At 40.1% G+C, this 26,638-nt stretch overlaps 1 protein-coding gene across 1 annotated transcript; it reads left to right on the top strand.

The window, feature by feature from the left end:
* On the top strand, nt 1–25,753 carry grm5b (glutamate receptor, metabotropic 5b; the record flags this gene model as incomplete). The annotated part of the gene is made up of 6 exons (XM_067450842.1): nt 1–247; nt 2,012–2,258; nt 2,468–2,636; nt 7,287–7,413; nt 12,249–13,188; nt 23,247–25,753. Coding segments are annotated over 6 exons (2,670 nt in total), but the record flags the coding sequence as incomplete, so codon positions are not given.
* Nucleotides 25,754–26,638: the final 885 nt, after the last annotated feature.

The raw sequence follows: 26,638 nt of genomic DNA, 5'->3' as shown, positions 1-26,638 counted from the left end.
CTCCTCTCCAGTGACGGATGGGCGGACCGCTATGACGTCACTGACGGGTACGTGCGCGAGGCCGCCGGCGGCATCACGATAAAGCTGCAGTCCGCGGACGTGAAGTGGTTTGACGATTATTACCTGAAACTACGTCCAGATAATAACCCACGAGACCCCTGGTTCCCCGAGTTCTGGCAGCACCGCTTCCACTGCCGGCTCAAAGGACACCCGCAGGAGAACAACAGATACAACCGAACCTGCGGCAGTAAGTGTGTGTGTGTGTGTGTGTGTGTCCTCATGTGCTCTGAGTAAAGCGTAACCTTCATGAGTAACAGTAGTGTAAGAACAGACAGGAGCCAATGATCGTGTTCTTTCATCCAGACTTCCTCTTCAGATATCACATCTTCCATTAGTCTCGCTGTCTTTCACTGCCTCCATTTATCTGGGCTCCTGCTCGAGTTCAAAGAAACCTAAAAACTTGGTCCTGTTTGAAAAAAAAGAAGAAAAGAACAACCACAACTTCCCTCTAAAACCTGAATCAAAATGACTCGCATATGAACCGAGAGAGAGAGAGAGAATGATGATCAAAGCCTAATTTTTCCAATCAGAGCGTACCGAGGGATCAAACAGGTTTAAATGAAATGCACATTGGTGTGAAAACAAGACTGAACAGCAGTGTGTAATCACAAACAGTCTAAAGCGTTTATCCTTTCAGAGTTCAGCATACTTCACTTCACTGTTACATCTTTGTCCGGTGTTAAGAGATAAAGATGTCTCTGTACTCTTTTAAACTCTTTGTAAAGTAGTTGGCAGTCAGACAATGAACATGTATTTTTGTTGTATGGAGCAAAGCAGGGTTGATAGTAGTTGCTGTTTGTTCTTATTTCAGTGTCTTTTGTTTTGCGAAACAATGGGCCAGTTTCTAATGCAGTGAAGTGAATACACAAGCTCAGCGTGAAGAGTTGAAAAATTGCGCTGCAGTTTGTAGTACATGTGTACGATTGATCCATTTTTGGCTCCGCACCGAGAACCGATTGCTGGAGTTATGTACAGTACTGTTTTTTCATTTTTGTATATATTATTGTATTGTATAATTTTTGCTTTGTTTTATTTTTGTAATCGATTTTCTTTTCCAAATTCCTTTTTTTTTTGAGGAGACACTGCCTCCTTTGCCTCGGAGTAGCTTAAAGACCCCGATATGTAAGGGATAATGTACACCCAGCCGGTTGTACATTATCCCGCTTATTAGAGACAAAATATTGTCTTGAGATTAAATATTTTATTAGCTCTTACGCAAAGCTTCCGCAAAGAAAAACAGTTCCAACCTGCTTTAAGCCTTTATCTATTGCTGCTAAATGTTGAAAATGAATGCTGAAAGGGTTAGTTCACCCAAAAATGAATCCATGCCTATGATTTACTGACTCTCAAGTTATCGTAGGTGTATATGACATTCTTCTTTCAGACAAATACAATCAGAGTTATATTAAACAAGTCCAGGCTAACGTTAATCCCAGCAGTAGTTGTAGTTGTGTTTGAAGTCCATAAAAAATGCAGCTGTCCGTCAAATAACGTGCTCCACACGGCTCCGATGGGTTATTAGAGCCTTCTGATTCGAATCGATGCATTTGTGTGAGAAAAATATCAATAATAAAAACGTTATAAAGGAAACCTGCCGTGAAGTCTTCCATCGTAACCCATGGCTGTTTAAGCCACAAGATGGCGCCAGCGTTAAGCATAGAAGTAGTGCCGGTCAAGATAACTTGTAGTACCCGGATGAGCGGGTGTTATCTGTAAATAACATACCGCTGGAATGCGCGATTGACCAATCAGAATCAAGTATTTCACAGAGCCGTGTAATAAGAGCCGATAAAGACACCATCTGAGATGGAAATATGGGTCTCTCCGCTGCACAAAATCACTTTCACAGAACATAAGCCAATTAGCACAGTTCATCATTTGACCGGCCTATGGGGCGCGAGCAGGAAAAAACGAGTTATCTGTCATTAACCCCAATCTGTTCTTCCCTCAGAGCGCGACTCTCTGAGGCAGCAGTACGCTCAGGACACCAAGATGGGCTTTGTGATAAACGCCATCTACAGCATGGCCCACGGCCTCCATAACATGCAGAAAGCTTTGTGTCCGGGCATGATGGGACTGTGTGATGCCATGAGGCCCATCGACGGGGCCAAGCTCCTGGAGTTCCTCATGAAGACCAACTTCACCGGCGTGACTGGGGAAAACATCTACTTCGACGAGAACGGAGATTCGCCAGGGAGGTAATTCAGCCATGACCAAACCAATCAGCCAATCCAGCCATTAGACAAGCCATAAATAAGATAATCAATCTATCAAACAGACAGTTAGTCAGTGATGGATCAATCCATCCATTCATCATTCTGATGCATTCACCCTTCATCTTCATTCCAGTGCACTAAATCAATAGTACTTTGATGTAACTGGAGTGTGTGTGTTTGACGGCTCATAGTTACGTGATCATGAACTTCAAGAAGATGGGCAAAGATTATTACGACTACACGAACGTGGGCAGTTGGGACATCAGCGGTCTGCAGATCAATGACGACGAGATCTGGCCCAACAGAGAGGACATCATCAAATCAGTGTGCAGTGAACCCTGCGACAAAGGTCAAATCAAGGTAACGTGTGGATAAATGTATCTGAGTAAGAAGTACAACATCGAAAACCAAGTTGTGACTGAACCACAGAACCTTAAAAAAGCGACTAATACTACACTAAGTGGATAGGCCAAACCACATGACTTGAGTCTTCATTTCTAAATGAATTTGAGGCTTTCTGAGTCCGATAATTCACTGCACAAAGCACATCAAGGCTAAAACCACAGTTATAGTTGCATGTGAACCTGGATATGTCATATTTGATTTACAGGGTATATACAGAACTTCTTAAATTGAATTTAATAGCTTTTACTACCTTCAAAATATTGTTTAATACCAGCGCAACTGAGCCCCTGCCTCTTTGAAAGTAAAAGTGCCCTTTTCGATCGCACCTCAGTGCCCCCACGAACGTGATTTCCACCTGTGGGGGAATGTTTATTATTTTTATTTATTTTTCTTATTTGCCTCTTTGCATTGGAATTCTCAATTTTAACCTTAATTACTACACCAATTGTAATAAATAATACAAATATTTTAAGTGGTCATTAATAGACCATAATTATTGCACAAATAGTAAATGTTAAAAGATTTAATAAATAATAAACCAAAAGATATCCTCAAAATATTCAATAAATATTATTAAGCTAACATTTATTTAACTGAAAAAATTGTTAAGGTGTATGGTCACATTGACTACCAATGACATGAGTATGAGTGTGACCAATTAGTAAGGAATACCTGAGGGCTAAATACAAGAAAAACATTAATGTTTTCGATGTTGCATCTACATCACTGTCCATAATAAAATGATAGCCTACTGTAAATATGGTTAAAGTAATAATCAATGCACACTATGCTGTACTGTTTATCAAATTTTTTATTATTTATTGGATTTGGGCACTTTATTATTTCAATTTTTATTTTGAGCCTAATGCGCCCACTGTTTGGAATAGTTGAGCCCATGCTTTATTTTTCAGTTAAGCACTTTATTGCGTTTCTGCTCTTGATCTGGCTTTTTTTATTAAAGTGGACGTGCCTTTTGTGTTTAAGTAAAAGCTTTAAGTTAATAGTCTATTCATGTCTCAGGCGCGAAGCTTGACAGGCTACTGGCCCTTTAAGACCCAATGGGCGGATATGCGTCGTCTTTCTCGACTGTATAAAGTTCACTTAAGCCATATACAGACTATGTCTGCTAGGATACTTATCAAGATGGACATGTTGACATACTTTTGTGTGAGTTTGTCCGATCCAGCGTAAGACTTGAAAAATAATTCAATAGTTGCGCGCTTTTCGATGATGCACAGAGACAAATACTCTCACTACGCACGCGAGTTCTCATTCGCGTCTTGGGGCACAACATCCAGGTGGTGACGGTGAAAATGACTGATCATATTCGAACCAGAGCCGTTGAAAAACTCTTTCTTTGTTTGATTCTAACATACGGCAGCACTCGAAGGTTACTACAGTCGTGAAGCTGAGCTATGTTGCACAGAGAGGCTGTGTCTGTCAGTTATTATTATTATACATATGACAAAAACAATTGTCTAAATGATGTTGCATATTATGTTGCATAAGTTCTTGTAATGATATCACTAGTTGACAACAAGTATATATTTTCCGAAATCATGGGTTGATATTGCGCATGTGCACGCGATGCAACGCTGTCAGAGCCGACAGACTCGTGTCAGACTCAGTCATTTCACTGTTAAATAATCAGAACGGATACGCTGCACGTTTTAATTAGCGTTAAAAAAGTTCATTAATAACGACACGCAATATGTGGCGGCTGGTGTTGATTCTGTGGAGCACTGCCACAAATGTGTGGGAAACACTGTTGTAACATTGGGCCTATGTTGCTCTCCAATGCCACGTTCAAATTGAAAGAATGGTGTTTAGTTGCTAGGTCTAAACACCACAGCACCTCAGCTCGCATTGTAGCACTTCCCCGTGTTTTAATTACTGAATGGAAGCGAGTACACGTTTGGCAGCAAGCCAGCCGGGTACCGAGTTTGTTCCAGCGCGCGCGAACAAATGATATCGCTCAGGTCCTACTCTCAACATATAAATAAATCTTCACTTAACACAAATAAAAAAATATTATCTAAAAAATTGGGCTCGAAAATGTAATACCTCTTCACATGACGTTTATTACTTTTTAATGCCCTTAATTTTGGCTAATTTCATTTACTACCTTTTACAACCCCGCGGACACTCTGGATTTACCTTGTGTAGTTTTTAGAATAAGAGCCTTTAACTCAATCCGTCAGTGTTGACATTTGTGTGATTTGGTGAGACTTTTAGAAACAACTAAATTTCATCTAAATAATGATATAAAATGACTTCTCGCTTACTCATCGCAACAATTTTCGTTTTGTATTGTTATCATTTGATGCCTAGAGTCTTGAAGTTGAAAAAAAGTTAAGAATGACATAGAAAAGGCGTTTAAACACTAAAACATATTATACAAATAAATGTAATATTAAAATTTACTATATAAATATTTATTATAAAAATATATTTTTATTTTCAAATGTTTTAAATATTAAAATAATGATTTATTAATTTAATCTGTTTATCATAAATATTTTTGTAATATAATTCATATTATACAATATATATTTAAAATGTATGCAAATTTTTTTTTGTAAATACATACTATAAAAGTAAATGTTTACTACATAGATTTAAAAAATATATAAGTATAATATAAATGGTATACTTAATGTTATTTTATCTATATATATTATTTTTAAAATTAATATAAATTAAAACAATAAATGAATGTTTAATTGAATAGTAATCCAATAACTTTGTAGATATTTTATAGATAAACTATATATATTTATAAATATATAATATAACTAACTACATTATAAATTTGTAATATTTCATATTAATCAAACGTTTGAAACTAATATTAAAATAATGAATGAATATTTAATATACATTTCAAATATTAATAAATTAACACTAAAAGACAATATATTTATATGTAAATATTTTTGTCTTTAATATTATCAGTTTAATATAAATTCTGTATGTAATATGAATTAAAATATGTATATTTAATATGTTAATTAATTAATGAAATATACACAGTATATATATATATATATTATTATTATTATATATAACATTTTATATACAGTTAATTCATTTTCTATGGCCTGAAATATCACAGCTGTAAAGCATAAAATGACACTATTATCATATGTATATTTAATATGTTAATATTAAAGGTGCGCTATGCAACTTTCCGTCCACTGGAGGGCGCCTATTCTAAACAAAAGTGTAGTTTGATGACGCCAAGTGTGAGCGCAGCATCTTGGGAGATGTGGTCTTCAGCTCACAGCCGGTGGAAAATAGGACTCGGGCAGAAATTATGTTGATGCATGCGGTTATTAACGTTACTGTAGTCTAAAGCAGAGCAGGACCGAGAGTTGTGGAGCTGAGCACGGCCGCTGGAGCGATTGTTACACAAATACCCGCCTCGCAAACACCGGAACTTTTATTATGACGGGACGGGAGACATTCGCCGGGCGCCTGCACTGATCCGCTCTTCCGGTTATGATTTAGAGGTAATGGAGCTCTGTTTATCATATTAGATACATTTAAGTGTGTTGGTTACTCGGTGCGTTCCCTTGTTCACACTGCTAAGAGTAAAGCGCTCTTGCCAAATAAAAGCCGAAACCGAGGGTAGCGCAGATATGACGCAATTGACAGGCGACTTCCTCAAACGCTAAGCTGACACGTCCCTGTCCTTAGTTAAAATAGCAATTTTCTCACAATTTACAAATAGTTGGAAACATCTGGGATATTGTAAGTACTCAACTGAACAAAATATATAACACTGGCCTAGTGCTTTTTGGATATTTTACTGCATAAAATTACACTATTATCATCTGGTGGATCATAAAATGGCAAAATGTAAAGGAAGTGTATGTAAGATTGTGGCCAAAACTGGTACTGAGGTGTATCCCGCTCCCCCTGACTCGAGGTTGCCAGATTGACTGCAGGATCAGCAGAACGTTTGTAGATCTGCAGCTGTGGTAACTAGAGCAGATCTGGCAATGCCCTGTGTCCTTCTATCCCTTTCGAACGTCAAAAGCGGTAATTTTAAAAATAGTTCTGCATGCGCTTCTTCCTATAATGGCAGTGGATAGCGACCAGGGTAAAACATTACAAAAATTATACAAAAGAATAAACGCAATGATACAGTGAGACGTGCGCCATATATGGAAAGTGTCCAGGAGGCATCCTATAAGGTTTAGAAATAAACTATTGTTCAGTTAAAACACTGAGCTCTGTGTGCGATCCTCTAATGACTAGTACGAACCATCAGCATGCGCGGCGCTCATGCTCACGCGCTGATGTCATAACAACCGGTACACGATATTCACTTCAGGAGGTTTTAAAAAGGTGTGTAAAAGACGGCTTTTTTATTTCAGGGTGAACTATCCCTATAATGTCTAGTGACGTATCAGGGCCATTTTATGATTAATTGAGATACATTTCTTACTTACATATTCCTTTAAATGTTGATTTATTTTGCTATCCTAAATTTGACTATTTGCATTCATCCTAGTTATCTTTCTTCCGGACTGGTTTTCCGTTCAGGGTCCCGCCCCGCTGATGAGATTGATTGTCATGTGACTTCTCTCTCCTCTGCAGGTGATCCGTAAAGGAGAGGTCAGCTGCTGTTGGACATGCACTCCCTGTAAAGAGAACGAGTTTGTGTTTGATGAGTATACTTGTCGTGCGTGTGAGCTGGGATCTTGGCCCACCAATGACCTCACCGGTGAGTCGAAATCTGTAACGTCTCATCAATTCTCCGCTCGTATGTGTGTGTGTGTGTGTGTGTGTGTTGAGGGTTCAATAACATGTTTTATCCGCCTCTATTCAGTTTACTAAATCTAATTGTGTAAAGTGCTCGAGCCCCGGCCACACACGGATACTCCAACACAAATCTAACATTTCACGGAGGGTCGTTTGGGATCCCAAATCACGACCAAAACGGGTTATTCGCCAAATGTGTGTTTGCATCTCTCTTACGGCGCCCATAACAGAAAGAGACGTTCGAGCCGTAGAAAGCAAATGCATTTCAATAAATCATTTCAGGAGAAAACGAATACACACAGTCATTGAGCTAAAAGGTTAACAGCCTCAGAATCGTCCGAGTTGAACTTATCAAATCTGTCTCTCTGTTCAGCCCACACACTTTATGACCACCTATTTATACCATCAGACAGAATCAGATGAATCATACAGCAAATATAACCAAATACTGTACAGTTTTTAATGAATTTGTGCCAGTACAACACCCTCCTCTATAATATTAGGGTAAGGTGCTTTCAGTACATTGCTATATATAGTAGTTTTGGCATGTTATTATACACCACATGATTATATTAAGTCAATATTATATATAATACAGATGATTATAGTAAGTCAATATTATATACTATACAGGTGTGATTTCCTGTAAATGGGAAAGTGCAATTCTTAAAGCCGGTATAAAATATTTATATAACAAATGTAAAAAATATTTGCTTATAATATTTAATGTCATATATTAAATGATATTATACTTGTATTTTAGAAAACACAAATATTTAATTTGTATTGAAAATATTTATATAATATAAATATTGGATTTACTTGTAAAGTAAGCTTACCTAATAAAAACTTATTTATTTATTTTTATAATATTTTTCATGAACTAGAAAATAAAAATTAAGTGCACTCTATATACAATTATTTTTAAAGTCAATATCATATACTTTATTATTTAAAGTATCAGATATTTAAAATATTTCTTATAGTAAATATTTTATATATATATATATATATATATATATATATATATATATATATATATATATATATATATATATATATATATATATATATATGTATGTATATAAATACATTTAATCAACCACAGTATGTTAAAGGGATAGTTTACCCAAAAAGATTTTTCCAAATCTTTTTTCCAAAGTACTTAATAAAATCATTATGTAGAAATTGGACTTAAATGTGCAGTGTGTAATATTTATGAGGTTCTATTGACAGAAATGCCATATAATATGCATAACAGTTTCCAGTGGAGTAAATTATCTTACATAATGAACCGTTATGTTTTTATTACCTTAGAATGAGCCCTTTCTATCTTCATACACCACGGGTCCCCTTATAGTGAAGTCATTTTGTGCCGTCATGTTTCTACGGTGGCCCTAAAGAGACAAACTGCTCTACAGAGCGCTAGTCACTCTCGGCTGTCTCAGATGACATCTTTGTCCTGTGTAGGCCACCGTAGCTTCTCTATGTGCTTCAGAAGGGAGGGGTGAGTGGTGGGCGGCTGCAATTCACAACCTCACCACTAGGTGCCTCTTAAATTACACACTGCACCTTAAAAGGGAAAGTTCTATCATTTACTCGTGTAAATGTTGTTTCAAACCTGTATGAATTTCTTTCTTCTGCTGAACACAAAGCAAGATATTTTGAAGATTTGGGTAACCAAACAGTTGATGAACCCTGTTGACTTCCATAGTATGGAAAAATCATCAACTGTTTGGTTATCCATTTCTTCAACTTTAGGGTGCGTAAATGATGACAGAATTTGAATTTTTAGGTTAATGTGTAGTGAATGTGACGTTCATAATTCACCCTTGCAATTAAATATACTGCTGAGATTAACACAGTACTGTTCAGGGATCGTGGTCCCTTTAAGTTGTTCTGATGCGTGTTGATGTTTTTGACTTTGGTTAACACCCACTTGAAGTGTTGTTAGGATTTGGTTTTGGTTATAAAACGAGACACTTGTGTGTTCAAGAAGTTGTTGCTTGTTATTCACAGCACTTTCCACAAGCTATCCATTTAAAGGGTTAGTTCACCCAAAAATGAAATTTATATCATTAATGACTCACCCTAATGTTGTTCCACACCCTTAAGACCTCCGTTCATCTTCAGACACAGTTTAAGATATTTTAGATTTAGTCCGAGAGCATATCTAAGTGTATGCACACTAGGGCTGGGCGATATGACGATATTATCATATATCGACGATGTCTCGCAAATATGTCGATATCGATAACAGTCAGTGTTATCAGACGATAATCGACATCATAAAAATGACGACTGATAAACTCACAGGACATTGCGTTGCCAAATACATTATAAATAGTAGTTACCATACACTCACCTTTTTAGTGTTTTTGATGCATAACTACAGTAGCCTATATGTGTTAAAGCAAAACATTGAATTATGGATAAGACGTTGGTTGTGTTTTCATTATACACGCGCAAAGAGAAGCACATTGGCTTGGCTAAATGTTTTAAAACGCTCTAAAAATATTATTTCCTATTAGGCTAAATTATAAATATAATAGCCTATTAATAATACAAACATTAATCAAACATGGAAACCTGGAAAACATTTAAAATAGCCTACTTAGGCTAAAAATAAAACGAGAGAGAAACCTTTGGGGGAAAAAATAGCTCAACGGGAAAAAAAATAGCTCAACCTTAAGCGGTTGAAAATGTCTATAAAACCTAACCATAGGCCTGTATTTTAAATACTATAAAATAAAGGTGTTAGAATAAAATTATTATAATATAAAAAATGAAAGAAAAATATATTAAAGTGAAGTAAAAATGCGCGTTAAACTCACAGTTCGTGCAGTGACGGAGCGCAGTATTCTGAACAGAAACGCATGAGCTGCTCGCGTCAACACTGCACTTTGCTTCATTACATATTTTCGTTTCGAATGGTTTCGTTTAAAAGTGGACATTTTAGGCTTTCTATGCGCATATGTCTGTGAGGCAAGTAGCCTGCTGCGTTTCGGTTTATTTATGAGACGCGCTCCAGTTCATTAGAAATTAAAGCGATCACTCCGGCGACTTCGACACATGTCTTCCATTTGCATATTATTTATTAAACCCAGGCAATTGGCCAAAGAAACCTTTATTTAAATAAAGATACAATTTAAACAAAACGAAAGAATGCTTTCTACAAAACAAAACTTAATATTAAACTAAATATAACCACCAAAAGCATTTCTGACTCACTCGCATCTTTGCACTTATCATAATCAGATGAAATGTAAAAATACTATTTTAATAGGACTATTCAAACATAATATGCAAAAAGAAAGAAGACAAATATTGTTTAATGGCTACAACAAAGTGAGCAACAGATAAATGTCTGAGCTGGATTTAATTATTTTACAGGTGAGCGGTTCACGAGCGCGCCTGCGGATTATTGAGCTGAGTCAAGCCAAGTCAGCTTTATTTATTATACTAGTTCTTTTACAATGACGATTGTTTCAAAGCAGCTTCACAGTGTTAAACAGGACAATATTGCAGCAAAATTTGATTTCCAGTCGTTCTGGGAAAACAGTGATGTTATCAGCTTATTTCGTTAATTTTAGTTTTAACATGAGTCACACCGGTCCGCTTCGCTCATTACAGGCTCGTTCTCATAATTACAGGTAATGTGCCGGGCCGGGCAAGGCTCGGACACAACGAGCACAAGCTCCGGTAGGGTCGGGCTTGATTTTTTGAGCACGATCTAAGCTCTAATTGACATTTAATGTGTCATTGCTGCTCGACCACATATCCGTCGTCTTTGAGAAGCGGGTGCAGAGCGGAAACGAGGCCGCTACTGCTGGGTATAATGTAGCCTACGTGAATATGGCTGCGGAGGGTTCACTTTCGTTCTTTTTTTTCTTCTTCTTTTTTTTTGCACAGCCTGCAGATAGCCTCTGTTGGATCCACTGGTTCACCATTTGCATTTGGTTTAAATCCATAATACTGCCAAATTACTGATGTACATCTTTTCTTGGATATTAAGCGTTGTCCTCCATTTTATGCCTGGAAAATTTTGTGGCGCAGGGGAGTGGGCGGGATCAGTGCGGAGTAGATGATATTATCGGATATCGCGATGTTTTTGAAGGCGATTATCGCCCCCCAAAAATTAACATATCGCCCAGCCCTAATGCACACTATACTGTCCATGTCCAGAAAGGGAATAAAAACATCATCACAGTAGTCCATATGAGACATCAGTGGGTTAATTAGACTCTCTTGAAGCATCGAAAATACATTTTGGTCCCAAAATAACAAAAACTACGACTTTATTCAGCATTTTCTTCTCTTCCGTGTTCCTCCAAAAAGATTCAAACGGCTGAAATCACATGACATTAGTGAGCCGATTCACTGATTCATGAACCTTTTGAACCTTTTTGGAGGAACACAGAAGAGAGGACAATGCTGAATAAAATTGTAGTTTTTGCTATGTTTGGACCAAAATGTATTTTCGATGCTTCAAGAGAGTCTAACTAACCCACTGATGTCTCATATGGACTACTCTGATAATGTTTTTATTCCCTTTCTGGACATGGACAGTATAGTGGACATTGACTGCATATGCTCTAGGACTAAAATATAAATTATCTTAAACTGTGTTCTGAAGATGAACGGAGGTCTTAAGGGTGTGGAACGACATTAGGGTGAGGAGTTAATGACATCAATTTCATTTTTGAGAGAACTAACCCTTTAAGTGCAACTTCTATAAAATGTGTTTTTTTTTATCTTACAAGGATCAATAATTCTCTTTTTCTTGCTTTGTTTTAGGATGTGACCCCATCCCGGTGGAGTTTTTGAGGTGGGGCGACCCTGAGCCCATTGCAGCGGTGGTCTTCTCCTGCTTGGGCCTGATGGCCACGTTCTTCGTCACCTCCATCTTCATAATCTATCGCGACACTCCCGTGGTGAAGTCGTCCAGTCGCGAGCTGTGTTACATTATTCTGGCGGGGATCTGTCTTGGGTACCTCTGCACCTTCTGTCTAATCGCCAAACCTCACGTGATCTACTGCTACCTGCAGAGGCTGGGCATCGGCCTATCGCCCGCCATGAGCTACTCAGCCCTCGTCACCAAGACCAATCGCATCGCTCGGATTCTGGCCGGCAGCAAAAAGAAAATCTGCACCAAGAAGCCTCGTTTCATGAGCGCCTGCGCCCAGCTGGTGATCGCTTTCCTCCTTATTCTCCTGCAGTTGGGCATCATCGTGGCGCTTTTCGTGATGGAGCCTCCCGACGTCATCCACTCCTATCCGTCCATCCGCGAGGTCAACCTCATTTGCAACACCACCAACTTGGGCGTAGTGGCGCCACTGGGCTACAACGGCCTCCTTATCATGAGCTGCACCTTCTACGCTTTCAAGACACGCAACGTTCCAGCCAATTTTAACGAGGCGAAGTACATCGCCTTTACCATGTACACCACCTGCATCATCTGGCTGGCGTTCGTACCCATTTACTTCGGCTCCAACTACAAGACCATCACCATGTGCTTCTCCGTCAGTCTGAGCGCCACCGTGGCTCTGTGTTGCATGTTTGTGCCGAAGGTTTACATTATCCTCGCTAAACCGGAGAGGAACGTCCGCAGCGCGTTCACTACGTCGACGGTGGTGCGCATGCACGTGGGAGACGGAAAATCCTCATCCGCCGCCAGCCGTTCCAGCAGCCTGGTCAACCTATGGAAGAGACGAGGCTCGTCAGGAGAGACGCTCAGGTGTGTGTGTTTTACTTTTGCAGCAATGAAATACTACATTTGCATTTACGTTCACAGCAAAAAAAGAATAGTCTTAACGTCAGGTTTTATGTACTGGTTCTGTGGAAATGAAATGAGTTGCCCTGCTGTTGTAATGACACTCAGTGCACGTCTCGTTTGTGTGGTAATGATGGGGCTGTTAAGTTATTGACATCCATAAAAGAGAGTGTTTTCCTTAGACGACCGGTGATTATAGAAATGAATGTATTAAAGGTACAGTAAGAGATTTCTGGTAACTGCTGTTGATATTTGAAAATCACTTAAAACAAGCGCCTACCCAAAATCTTGATGCCCCCGCATTCACATACATGTTCCCCCCTCACACCCTTCACAGAATAGACACACAATACTAGCTGTGCTTTCTCTCTCTGACAGTGAGTGACACAAACCTGCCTCTCCTCACTCACTCCCTTCATTTGCTGCGGATGAATATTGTTACTGTTACAGGGCTTGAATTTCGGTGTGGGATTGCGTATAGTTTTACTCCCTCCCTTAGATTTTGTGCATAAAGCCATCTCTCAGAGTTAGTTATTTTTCACTGCTTATTGCGCTTAAACAGTAAAATACACAAAATAATGTCAAAATGCCAGTCTTGGCGAGTATTCACATAAACACAGTCAGTTCTGTGTTAAGTGAACGTAAACAGTACAGAAAATGCATGTACGTGTGTAAACAGTATAATGGATCTGTGTGTCAGGTCTTAAAGGGTTAGTTCGCCCAAAAATGAAATTGATGTCATTAATAACGCACCCTAATGTTGTTCCACACCCTTAAGATCTCCGCTCATCTTCAGAACACTTAAGGCCTAGTCCACACGGACACAGGTATTTTTATAACCAGAGTTTTTCCTCCTGCGTTTAAAAAAAAAATCCCGTCCACACATGCTCTGATTTACAGAAATCTCAGTCTACATGAAAACGCAAAAACCCACTATCAAGCACTGTCAAGAGCATGCCACACCAGCAGGCGGCGATATCACCCTAATCGTAAAGGCATGTTGGCCAATCAGAAGGCTAGAATTTCATTCTGACGCCTCTGTTACGCAATATAATAATATACCTGAGCATGTATCTGTGTACATGATACAAGCAGCCCTGTTAGCACAGTTACTATCAGCAATATGTGGGCTACGTCCACCATTGCACAAAATCGTCAACCATAGGGTCGTCAACAAAGCAGTCAGCGGCGAACAATCTGACGTCAAACACAGCGGATAGCGGCGCACACTCTTACGTCGCAAGGCAAAAACGCCGGTTTTACGGTCCACACGACAACGCTGCAACCGGCGTTTCTGAAAATCCTCACCCTGGCAGGGGTTTTCAAAAATGTTCGGTTTCAGTGACCCGATACTGCGTTTCTGTGTGGATGAACGGCTGAACCGTGTAAAAAAAAGTAACGGTTATAAAAATACCCGTGTTTGTGTGGACAAGGCCTTAAACTCCGTGGGCCCTGTACAGGGACGGGAATGACAGCGTCATGTATATACTTTCCATTTTAAATCTCTGTGGAGGAGCTATAACGTCATATGTGGTACCATTTAAAAGCTTAGTCTCTCTACTTTCTGGATAGATGCATGACTTTGGCATTTGTTTTACACAAAGTAATGTATTTACACTACATTACTCTTGTGCCATTTCAGCCTGGATTTGGCCTACCCAAATTGAGAAGCCTCCCATACACACATACAGTGGTCTAGGTTCAAAAATGGTGGTGTCATTTTACAGGAAACCCTTTAAAGTTACATAAAACACTACTAAAAGTGATAAACATGTAAGTTTATGTTGTCTAAGCGGTTATAACTGATTATAAAGCGGCCCTGTGTGATCTAGGACCCTGTATCAGAGTCCTGCACGGGTCCATTTTTGGAGACCCACCCCCGCCTCTACCCGCAAGGTTTAGCACCAGATCCGACCCGTTAATATTTGGCCCGTTACCCGACCCGTGCCCGCGATAAATCACACACGCTAAAATCATTCAAATTAAAATGCTTTATTTTTTATCCTGCACCTCTCTCAACATCAACAGCGTCATGAATGGGCGAATGAAACAAGCAAAAGTGCCTTTAAAGACTCATTGTCAACAATTTCATATAGCTACTCCAATCACCAACTTTACTTTTACTTCATCCATTGTTACTCCTGCAACGCTCGCTCCATCTGCGCTACGAGAGAAATCAACAAAAGTTTCAATGTCGCAGTGGTGGTGACGTGATGGGTCAAATGGCATATCGTTGTTGCGTGTGTGTGTAATGGTAATTTGGACATAGAAATTGTAATAGCCTACAATATGTTCGATGGGGGAAGAAGGACCGGCGAACATTTAAAAGACTTTAATCAAACAAAACGAAAGTAACGTGGGCAGCCCCTCACGGACATCTGCCAAGCGCACACACATAATAAAACGTAAACACAACTCAACGTCAAATCCAGGTCTGGTGATCTCTCGTCCTTATGCTTCCGAGCTCCCTCAAAGGACTCGAGACCGGTGTGGCTCGCAGGTGACGCTCATTCACAATCACGCCCCGGTCTCGCTCGCTCTCTCTCTCTTTAATTATCCGCCCGCATCCCCGCCCGTGAATTTTATAAATGTCACAATCCACCCGTTTTAGTTACTTTTATGCGGGTACCTGCAGGACTCTACCCTGCATACACTTTGGGATGTTTCCAGCATGTATAATTAATTTAATGACACTGGGATATTGCATTTATATCACTATATATGGTGGTGGAGGGGGGGTAGCAGGGTCGGGGAGAGGGTAAAAGGGGGGTCATCCCTTAAGACCCATTTGAATAATTCTGGCATACAACATGACACAGACAAACTTCTTTTTTCCACTATTTTCTGTAATTTAGTGGAAATAGCCCAAAATGTCTGCAGGTTCATAGAGCTCACAGGGCTTAAGAGTTACACACTTTCAAAAATGAATTTATGGGAAAAAAAATCGAAAAGCGTCTACTTTTTTTTTGGGGGGGGGGGGGGGGGGGGGGGTGTTGTTACAGCTTAGACAACATATGCGACCCGTCACTGAAACCAGGGACACAAGTCGGCAGCTTAACTTTCGAACAAAATGAGAAAGAAGTGGTTTTATTTCAAATGATGTGATATTCGCTTTTTTGCAGAATCTGTTGAAATCCCGAAGAAGCCTCTCCGTGTTTGAGATGGCATTAATGGTATATTTAAAAGCGTAAATTTTGAGGTTTAAATCGTCTTGTTTTGTCTGTGTGTATTTTCATACTGGCTTTTGTTATTGCCCCGCCCTCCAAGGGCTAATTATTTATGCAGCGCTCTGGCCGGCTGTAGAGATGATCTGAGCGACGATGAAAGCGGCATAATAAGACTGAATAATACCCTAATCTACAACTGAGCGAAGATGAAGAAGAGGAAGAATGTATCAGACAGGCGTCAGACGAGTTTGACCGTAAGAAATCAGAGGCTATATCGATAGTAACATTTGACGGGGATAAAGACAGAAATGGGTAATGTCTGTAACCGTGGCTGTAGTGTAGCGGTAAGACGCATCTCATCAAGTTTTGACGCTAATCGATGAGAGGTTCGAATCTGCCTTTTGCCACACTCGCTCTACTCCCTTTTCCCATCACATATCAGATCGGAAAGGCATTTATTTTCAAAAAGAATTGAGAAAATATTAGAAAAGTGGAAATAAAGCGTCTAACGTGTTTATTAATAAGTGTTTCTCGGTTAGAGAGTGGGGCAAAAGCTGGATTCGAACTTAATGACATGCGCCTTACCCCTACACTATAGACACAGTTATTGACTTTACCCATTTCTCTGTCTTTATCTAGGGCCCTATAATTTCCGCGATCACGGACGGAATTGGCATATTAACGCGGAATCTGCATATAAACGCGGAATCTGGTGTTAACGCAGATTTCCCCGGAATTTTACATATTTGTAATGAAATTCTGTGTCGTGTGGGTGGAGAACGCATGTCTGAGGAAAGTGCAGACCGGGAGAAGCAAATCTTCGCGACACAACCCCTCCCGTCATTTCAGCTCGCCCTTCAAAACAATGCAAGTACAGCGAAGTTGGTCTCCGCGGCTCTGCTTTCGGCAGCGAAAAAGTTAAGAAACTCGACGCTAACGGCGGTTTCACACTGCACGCGCAGGCAGCGCAGAAGCTTTGCGTATGGAGAGCGGAAGCCACACGCTCGTTGTGCTCAGGCAGCATTGGTCGTGCGCGCACCTGAACCGCGGCTCGTGTATTGCACAGACAGACAAATATTGTCCATTCTGTCAAATTTCCGGTGTTCTGCTCGACACCTGTCATCTCGTGCTTTGATTTCTAATGTGCACATTAGGCAGCAATGCATATCTGCTGCAAATGCGACCGTTTTCCCCTCTGTTCCAAACATATGCATTTAACATGCTGTATATGGGTAGTTTACATGATAAAAGTAACCTTAAAGTTAAGATAAGCATCTAGTTTTAATAATTTAAAGGGGCCTTTGAAGTCGGGGGACTTCTGGCAGTGTTGTGTTCTCCTGTATTTTTATTTTTCACAGCTCTGGATATCATAATGGTGATTGTTAAACACACAGAACATTTCACTACATGATGTCATGGTGAAATGTGTTATTTTTTTCATGTTAATTTTTAGCTTTAAATGATTTACTTAATAGTACTGTGTGTAAAAGATGATTCTGATGATTTTATTTTTTTAGTTCTTTTTTAATTTTTTACTTGAAAGAAAAAGCTAATGGAGCACTTTCATTTTAACTTATATAAACTACTATAATGTATTTTATTGGAAAGTTTAAAGCTAATAACCATTAATATTTGAAGTACTTAAAGTGCAGTGTTATGCCAAATATCATATTTGTCCTAAAAAGTAAATGTGATGTTTGTTACCTCAATAAATTTAAGGTCATTCCTATTTTTTGTTTTATGTTCTATTATATTAACATTAAAAGCACACTCTTTTTTCACCAAAATAACAGTAAAGGGTAAAAAAAAACTGAATTGCCAAAAATTAAAACGGAAAAAACAGAATTTGGGAAAAAATGAAACGGATTTTATAGGGCCCTATTTATCCCCTTCAAACAGACGCGCAGTACATCCACAAAGACCCCAGCAAACAGAAAGTGTGCCCGAACGACTTATTTCATTGGAGGCAACGAGATTTGCAAGAATACTTTTCTGTTTCTTATGGGGTGTGTTTCCATAAACAACAAAGTTTGTCGTTTTGTGTTCATTCTAAGAACACACACACGTTCTCTCATGTTTAGACCTACCCATACCTACCTATTGTTCTTAACTGTCGTTTTAATTGTAATCGTTAGCATCGTATCACTTTCCAAAAAAACCCATTACTATAATGGGCTTTTAGATGGTAATATTAGCATTTGCTACCCTTTATTATTAGTAGTATGTGGTCCGATTTTTCCCATTGCGTCTTTCGTTACTAGCAACCATGCAGCTTTACAGGGGGTATGGCTTATCTAAATGAGATGTAAATGAGCCCTATTGTCACTCCCAGCAGGTCAGAACTGCAAAACTTTAGAGGCTGTTTTCTCTCGTTTAAACTTTTCTAAAGACCTACATTCAGATGGTCACAACTTCTCCAAATATGATCAGATTTCCATGTGTTACACATCGTTGAAAAGCTTGGAGACTATACTTTTAGAATCTGTGAATAACTCAAAATGCCCCAGAACCAACTTGTGTCCCTACTTTCCATGACTAGTCACATAAACTTGCATGTTTATCACTTTTAGCAGTGTTTTATGTAACTTTAAAGGGTTTCCTGTAAAATGACACCAACATTTTGAACCTAGACCACTGTATGTGTGTATGGGAGGCTTTTCAATTTGGGTAGGCCAAATCCAGACGGAAATCCCCAAAAAATGGCCTCGAGTGTGAGAGGTTAAGATATTTTATATTTAGTCCGAGAGTGTATGGAAGTGTATACACACTATACTGTCCAAGTCCAGAAAGGGAATAAAAACATCATCAAAGTAGTCCATATGAGACATCAGTGGGTTAATTAGAATCTCTTGAAGCATCGAAAATACATTTTGGTCCCAAAATAACAAAAACTACGGCTTTATTCAGCATTATCTTCTCTTCCAGGTTTGTTTTCAATCCGTGTTCATGACTGTGTAGTCTCCCTCAGACTATAAACGAATCTCGCACGACGCAGATAAAACGTCAGCTGCATCACTGCACAGTCGCGGACGCTGATTGAAAAACAAACCTGGAAGAGAAGATAATGCTGAATAGTCGTAGTTTGTGTTATTTTTGGACAACAATGTATTTTCGATGCTTCAAGAGATTCTAATTAACCCACAGATGTCACATATGAACTACTTTGATGATGTTTTCATTACCTTTATTGTCCTTCTGCAAAGGGACAGTATACTGTGCATACTATAATAATTCAAGTCAAATACCTAATTATTATTTAGCTCCTCTACAGGGAGTGCAGAATTATTAGCCAAGTTGTATTTTTGAGGATTAATTTTATTATTGAACAACAACCATGTTCTCAATGAACACAAAAAACTCATTAATATCAAAGCTGAATATTTTTGGAAGTTTTAGTTTTAGCTATTTTAGAGGGATATCTGTGTGTGCAGGTGACTATTACTGTGCATAATGACAAAAAACAAATTTATACCCATTTCAATTATTTATTTTTACCAGTGAAACCAATATAACATCTCAACATTCACAAATATACATTTCTGACATTCAAAAACCAAACAAAAACAAATCAGTGACCAATATAGCACCTTTCTTTGCAAGGACACTCAAAAGCCTGCCATCCATGGATTCTGTCAGTGTTTTGATCTGTTCACCATCAACATTGCGTGCAGCAGCAACCACAGCCTCCCAGACACTGTTCAGAGAGGTGTACTGTTTTCCCTCCTTGTAAATCGCACATTTGATGATGGACCACAGGTTCTCAATGGGGTTCAGATCAGGTGAACAAGGAGGCCATATCATTAGATTTTCTTCTTTTATACCCTTTCTTGCCAGCCACGCTGTGGAGTACTTGGACGCGTGTGATGGAGCATTGTGCTGCATGAAAATCATGTTTTTCTTGAAGGATGCAGACTTCTTCCTGTACCACTGCTTGAAGAAGGTGTCTTCCAGAAACTGGCAGTAGGACTGGGAGTTGAGCTTGACTCCATCCTCAACCCGAAAAGGCCCCACAAGCTCATCTTTGATGATACCATCCCAAACCAGTACTCCACCTCCACCTTGCTGGCGTCTGAGTCGGACTGGAGCTCTCTGCCCTTTACCAATCCAGCCACGGGCCCATCCATCTGGCCCATCAAGACTCACTCTCATTTCATCAGTCCATAAAACCTTAGAAAAATCAGTCTTGAGATATTTCTTGGCCCAGTCTTGACGTTTCAGCTTGTGTGTCTTGTTCAGTGGTGGTCGACTTTCTGCCTTTCTTACCTTGGCCGTGTCTCTGAGTATTGCACACCTTGTGCTTTTGGGCACTCCAGTGATGGTGCAGCTCTGAAATATGGCCAAACTGGTGGCAAGTGGCATCTTGGCAGCTGCACGCTTGACTTTTCTCAGTTCACGGGCAGTTATTTTGCGCCTTGGTTTTTCCACACGCTTCTTTCGACCCTGTTGACTATTGAATGAAACACTTGATTGTTCGATGATCACGCTTCAGAAGCTTGGCTATTTTAAGACAGCTGCATCCCTCTGCAATATATCTCACTATTTTTGACTTTTCTGAGCCTGTCAAGTCCTTCTTTTGACCCATTTTGCCAAAGGAAAGGAAGTTGCCTAATAATTATGCACACCTGATATAGGGTGTTGATGTCATTAGACCACACCCCTTCTCATTACAGAGATGCACATCACCTAATATGCTTAATTGGTAGTAGGCTTTCCAGCCTATACAGCTTGGAGTAAGACAACATGCATAACGAGGATGATGTGGTCAAAATACTCATTTGCCTAATAATTCTGCACTCCCTGTACTCCTTCTAAGGCAAATTCATCCCTTTCATCCCCCAAAAAACAACCTGTTTTCATGAACAGGTCACTACATAGCACAATAGTCCAAGTAACTAAAATATTATGAATGTGATGAGATTAAATGGTTTTAGTGATTATTAAAAGGGGAACCAAAGGAAAACACATATTAGGCATGTGTTATCTCACTGGACACACTTCGGGAGCTGCTGCTTGAAATGGACGGTAAAGGAGGTTTAGATGTTTCAGGCCTATAATAATAAAAATGCAAATTAACAAACAAGTGAAGATGACAAGTATATTCAGTCAAAATACAGCATATCTTAGTTCTGTGTAAATATTACCAGAAGAAATAAAGCAACCTCTGTGTCTATTTTCAGGCCATCCTGCTTCTTAGCCCTTAAAGACCTAGAACATTTTTGGGGCGCCTGATGTGCCTCTACTTTTCTTTGTTTTTCTCCCCCATTCTAGCATTTAGCATCAAATGCTATATATCATTTTAAACAGGAGAACCTGAAGTTTCCATCTAGCTCATTTGATTTCCCAATTTTACATTTATTTATTCTGAGAATGGATTCAATTAATATAATTTAAAGAAAAATGGCAGCAAAAATGTGATGTTTTTACTGTGAACTCGAACAGAACTTCATGAAGTTTGGATTTTTCCCTTTAGAAAGTTAGACTTGGTTGTTTTACACTTCCAGATTAAATTTTGTCTACATGTAACAATACCCCTTAGCAAGTTATAGCCATTTATTATAACATTATTCTAGGCGTTTCTAGGTTTTTGAATGAAAACAGGTGTATTTTATTTACTGATAATGTGTCCTAAAAAGTTCAAGTAATAAAGTAAATAGAAAGATTTTTATATAATAACAACACTGAAACAAACATTTTTCTTCAGAGAAATATATTATAATTTGGGAATGAAAAACAAACGCAAACAATACATCAAGTTGTGACAAGAAACCCTGAAATAAAATATACTGAGGCTACTTTTAGGCTACATGTGGGCGGCTATTTTCATAAACGGACATTTCAACTTCTCTGCACATAATCTTCTCAAACACAAATTGAAGAAAATATAATAGTTAAAATGTGTAAAACACAAACTACATAAAATTAGAGAAATATACTGGCTGTGCTATGGGAGAGAGCGCTTTGCACGCGTTTATTTCTGTTTGGTTTCATGATGCATGCAAATTCACATTTTTCAGAGAAACATGATTCGTGGTTCAAAAGACCAAGCACTGTGTTTATTGGTTAAGTTGATGAAAGTTTCAACGAATCTGGGCACAGGGGGGTGGGACTAATAAAAAATAATCATTTCTGTTTGGCTCAGGGGAACAACCCACGTGTGTTTCCTGGACAAATCAATGCTGCATATTTTGATGACGCATCCACGCTGACTATGGAGCCTCTGAATGATCAATATTATAAACATATTATACCTATGGAAAGCGGAGATTCTCCTCTTTATGGTGCAGTTTACAGCATACAGATTGAATTAGCGGTTAAAAAGTTATTAAACATTTTAGAACGATAGTTATTTTTAGCCGCGGGCGGCTGTCTCGGTCTTTAAGGGTTAATGTCTCTCCAGCGCTTAAAAGTTTCTCTGATATTAAATGCGGGTCCTACCTCTTGTTACTGAATGAGCTTGTTACTGATTCCCCTGGTCTTTCCCTCTTTTGTATTTTCTCTGCTGTCTGTCGTTCTGCTAATGTCTCTCTTGTGCACTGAACTCTCTCTCTTCCGACCATCATGAGTGGACACGCCCCTTACTGCTGATTGGCTACAAGTGTGTTTTGGTTCTCGGTCCGATCCACTTTTCAACACTGTTTTTCAAAAATTGCTTACTGCACCTTTAAGTGTGTCTGCTTAAACTACCTCACTGTTTGGCACATAATCTCTGTGGTGTTCAGATCATACTACATAGACACAGACTGATAGATAGATAGATGGATGGACAGATAGATAGACAGACGGACAGACTGATAGATAGACAGAAAAACAGTTTTTGCAACCATTTTTAACTTTAAATTTGATTTGATGTTTCAGCTCTAATGGGAAGTCGGTGACTTGGGCCCAGAATGAGTGCAGTTCCAAAGGCAGCCACCTATGGCAGCGTCTCTCCTTCCACATCAAGAAACGTGAAAGCAATCAGACTGCCGTGATCAAACCTTTCTCCAAAACGTCTGAGGGACGCTACTGCGGAGGCAGCGACATCAACACCGACAGCAGTAACAACAAGATGCTCTACGAGGTCACCGAAGCGGAGGAGCGCTACCCCATCACCTACCGGCCCCAAACACCCTCGCCAATCAGCACTGTGACCCAAAGAGCTAGTATCTCTTTAGCGCAAAGCAATGACTCCCAGGTCATGAGCGTCTCCACATATATGTGTCAGCCGACGCATCGAGGTAACACGTCATGCGGGGGAAGTGCGTCGCAGGGCTCCCTGATGGAGCAGATTAGCTGCGTGGTGAACCGCTTCACCGCCAACATCAGCGAGCTCAACAGCATGATGCTCACCAATTCTCCTCCAGGAAGTTCTGTGGGTTTGTCCACCAGCGCTTCTGCTCACGCACAGGAACCCTGCTGCCCTCCTCCCTACCGCCTGTCCCGAGAGATTTCGATGCCGACCACAATGACGACCTACGCAGAAATCCAGCCCCTCCCACCGGTGGAGCCTAATGTGGGTCGCCCCGCCCCATCATGCCACCTTCCCGGTTCATCGCGGATAAAAACGTCCCCCACGACCACAGGAAAAGAGCTAAAGATGGGCGTATCCTCGGCTCTGGAGTCGCCATCCAATCAGCAGGAGTTTGAGGAACTGCTAGCGCTGACTCCGCCCTCTCCCTTCAGGGACTCCGTCGGGTCGGGTAGCGCCTCGCCAAGTTCTCCCGCTTCGGATACCGAAACGTCCGCACTTCCGCCGGTCCCAAAATACGAGTGCCTGGTGCTCCGACACTACAGCCAGAGTTCGTCTTCGTTATGAGGACCAGCACGGCGGACAACAAAACTGAAGAATGGAGCGCTGAATGCCGTAATTAATGCTGACGGCTTGAGTGTGTGTGTTTACATGTTCTCACCTTCGGACCAATGCAAAACAGGGCTCTGCCGCCCCTGCAGAGAAATATCTCCAACATCAGACCTGCAGTAGTATCTCAATCGTTCGTCTAGTTTGGCGTTCCGTTGGTCTATTTTGGTAGTGGCCTTAAACAAACATGGCTTTCATCTAATTAGTGCTGTTTCTATGACTACAATATGTTGTTGTGCTCCCGAAAGGATGGGGACGAAACACAGGGAGATCCACCCGCGTCACAGGGAGGTTCCCATACACGGACATTACGAGCCTTTTTTGCTACTTTTATCATCAAACAATGAGATTATTAAGGGCTGGAAAAAGACACGGCAGCAAAGGGAAAAGCCTGTATAATTACATGTTGCATAATCGTTCACTCGCACACGACTGCTGGTACACTGTAATAATTAAAGAGTCCGAGGTGACGTCCCCGATGCTCTCCGAGATTTAAACGCAATCTTTGAACAAAGTGCTTGGTTTGATGTACCACAGGACGGTGTGAGAGAGCAAACAGAACGATATTCAGTCATTGTCCATGATTTTTTTCCTTCTTCTTCTCTCCTTTTCTCTTAAATCTTCCAGTTTTTCTTTCCCATCTTCCTTTTTCAGGAACACAACATACATGGGTGAATCTCATGAAACCTGTCAAGATTATATTTCATCCAAAAAATTCTGCTTACAGAAAATTAAACTATTTTAGGATTATAGGGTGTCAAAATACATGAAAACAATTTCTCAGTGCAATGATTTTAGGTGTAATGATTAATAGGCTAAAATTTACACTAAGGCTGTGTGTTCACCAAAGCGTTTTTTGACACTTTTTCAAAGTTTTTTTTTTACCAGTCGCTGTGAGTTGAAGAATGTTCAACTTTGAGTAAAACGCAGCGCTCCTCACGGTCACTCCCAGCCATCCAATCACAGTGGAGGAGGGGCGGGACAAATAAAACACTGACCAACCGCCACATTCTGCTTGTACAATGTCAACAGATGACCAGAAGCAGCATTATAACGGAACAAAATCATTTCAAACAAGAGCCAGAGCAAATATTTTACATTGTTAGTGTTGATACCAAATCGGTACTGAAATTTAAAAAATGTGACTCTTTGAGCGCTGTTGAGCCGAATCGTAAACACCTGACTGGCCATTGTGCTCACAAGCTCATCAAATGTCAGTGAATGGCTACTACGATCAGCGCTTCACAAACATTTTGTAAAAATACATCAATGATGCTTTTCACGGAGTGTTTAAATGCAGGCGTCTATCAGCCTACCGGTCCGCTGGCTGACGCCTGCTTGTGCTTGTGTCAAACACTTCCGTGTGCTTTCAAACCGCTGCCGTGCGTTGATCATTGTGCTCACGTGCTCATCGGATGTGCCTATCAGACCTGCAAACTTGTCGCTTTTAGGCGACAATCGCCGTTTTCTTGGTCAATTGGGTCATTTACGTGAATCGCGTAGAACCGAAGAGGGTTTTTTTGGGGGGGGGGGGGGGGGGGTCTACTAGACTAAACATGCAAAACATTATTGGATAATTCTTATAACTGACATTTCTCTGGGCCAATCGGAATCTTAGCTCACTTGCGTCAGAATCTTGAAGCACACAGCGTCAACTGACTGAGCTCGCCATTGAATGAGATGCCTGGCTACCACGCGAGTCTGACGGATGGAAGGAAGCAAGCTTAGTGCTCAATTCAAGCATGGCCGTAGATTATGGGGGGACGTGTGCGTGTCCCCCGCACTTTTAATAAAGTGTATTTTTATCCCCCGCACTTTTACTGGGTCTCCCCGATCCTAGTCGACCTGCTCTGAGCGGGATTCGAACCGGCGTTACCTGCTCGAGGGCGGGCAAGTTAACAGGGACGCTAAAGACAGCTTTCTCTACCTCGGTTGATTGATGTGAATACATCAAGATTTAAATTCAGAGACAAAAAATAATCTATGCATGACCTGTCATTATATTCATATCTAAATATGAGGAGGGCGCTCTCACAGAAAGTCCAAAAGCGGATTTGTATGTTGAGTTGAGCATCAAATCCTAATATGAGACTGATTAGTGACACTGAAGACTGGAGAAATGATGCAGGTCTGTTTTATGATTACAGCTCAACAGCGCTCAAAGCGTCACATTTTTAACATTTCAGTACAGATTTGGTATCGAGGTCGATTCTTTTTGACAACACGACTACCTGTGAAATGAGCTAGTAACACTTCAACTGATGTTCTGTAATATAGCAAGCAAAGCAACTCCACTCCAACTCAAAAACGCTCAAGCGCCCACAGCAAGGTGTTTTCAGCAGAGCGCCTAGTGTTTTCAGCTGGATAAAAATGCCTTGATGGCAGAGGCTATTTACACTAACTCCGCCCA

This window comes from Pseudorasbora parva, chromosome 8, assembly GCF_024679245.1.
Source record: "Pseudorasbora parva isolate DD20220531a chromosome 8, ASM2467924v1, whole genome shotgun sequence".
In the NCBI taxonomy this organism is placed as follows: domain Eukaryota; kingdom Metazoa; phylum Chordata; class Actinopteri; order Cypriniformes; family Gobionidae; genus Pseudorasbora; species Pseudorasbora parva.
This window is presented reverse-complemented; position numbering and strand designations above follow the sequence as displayed.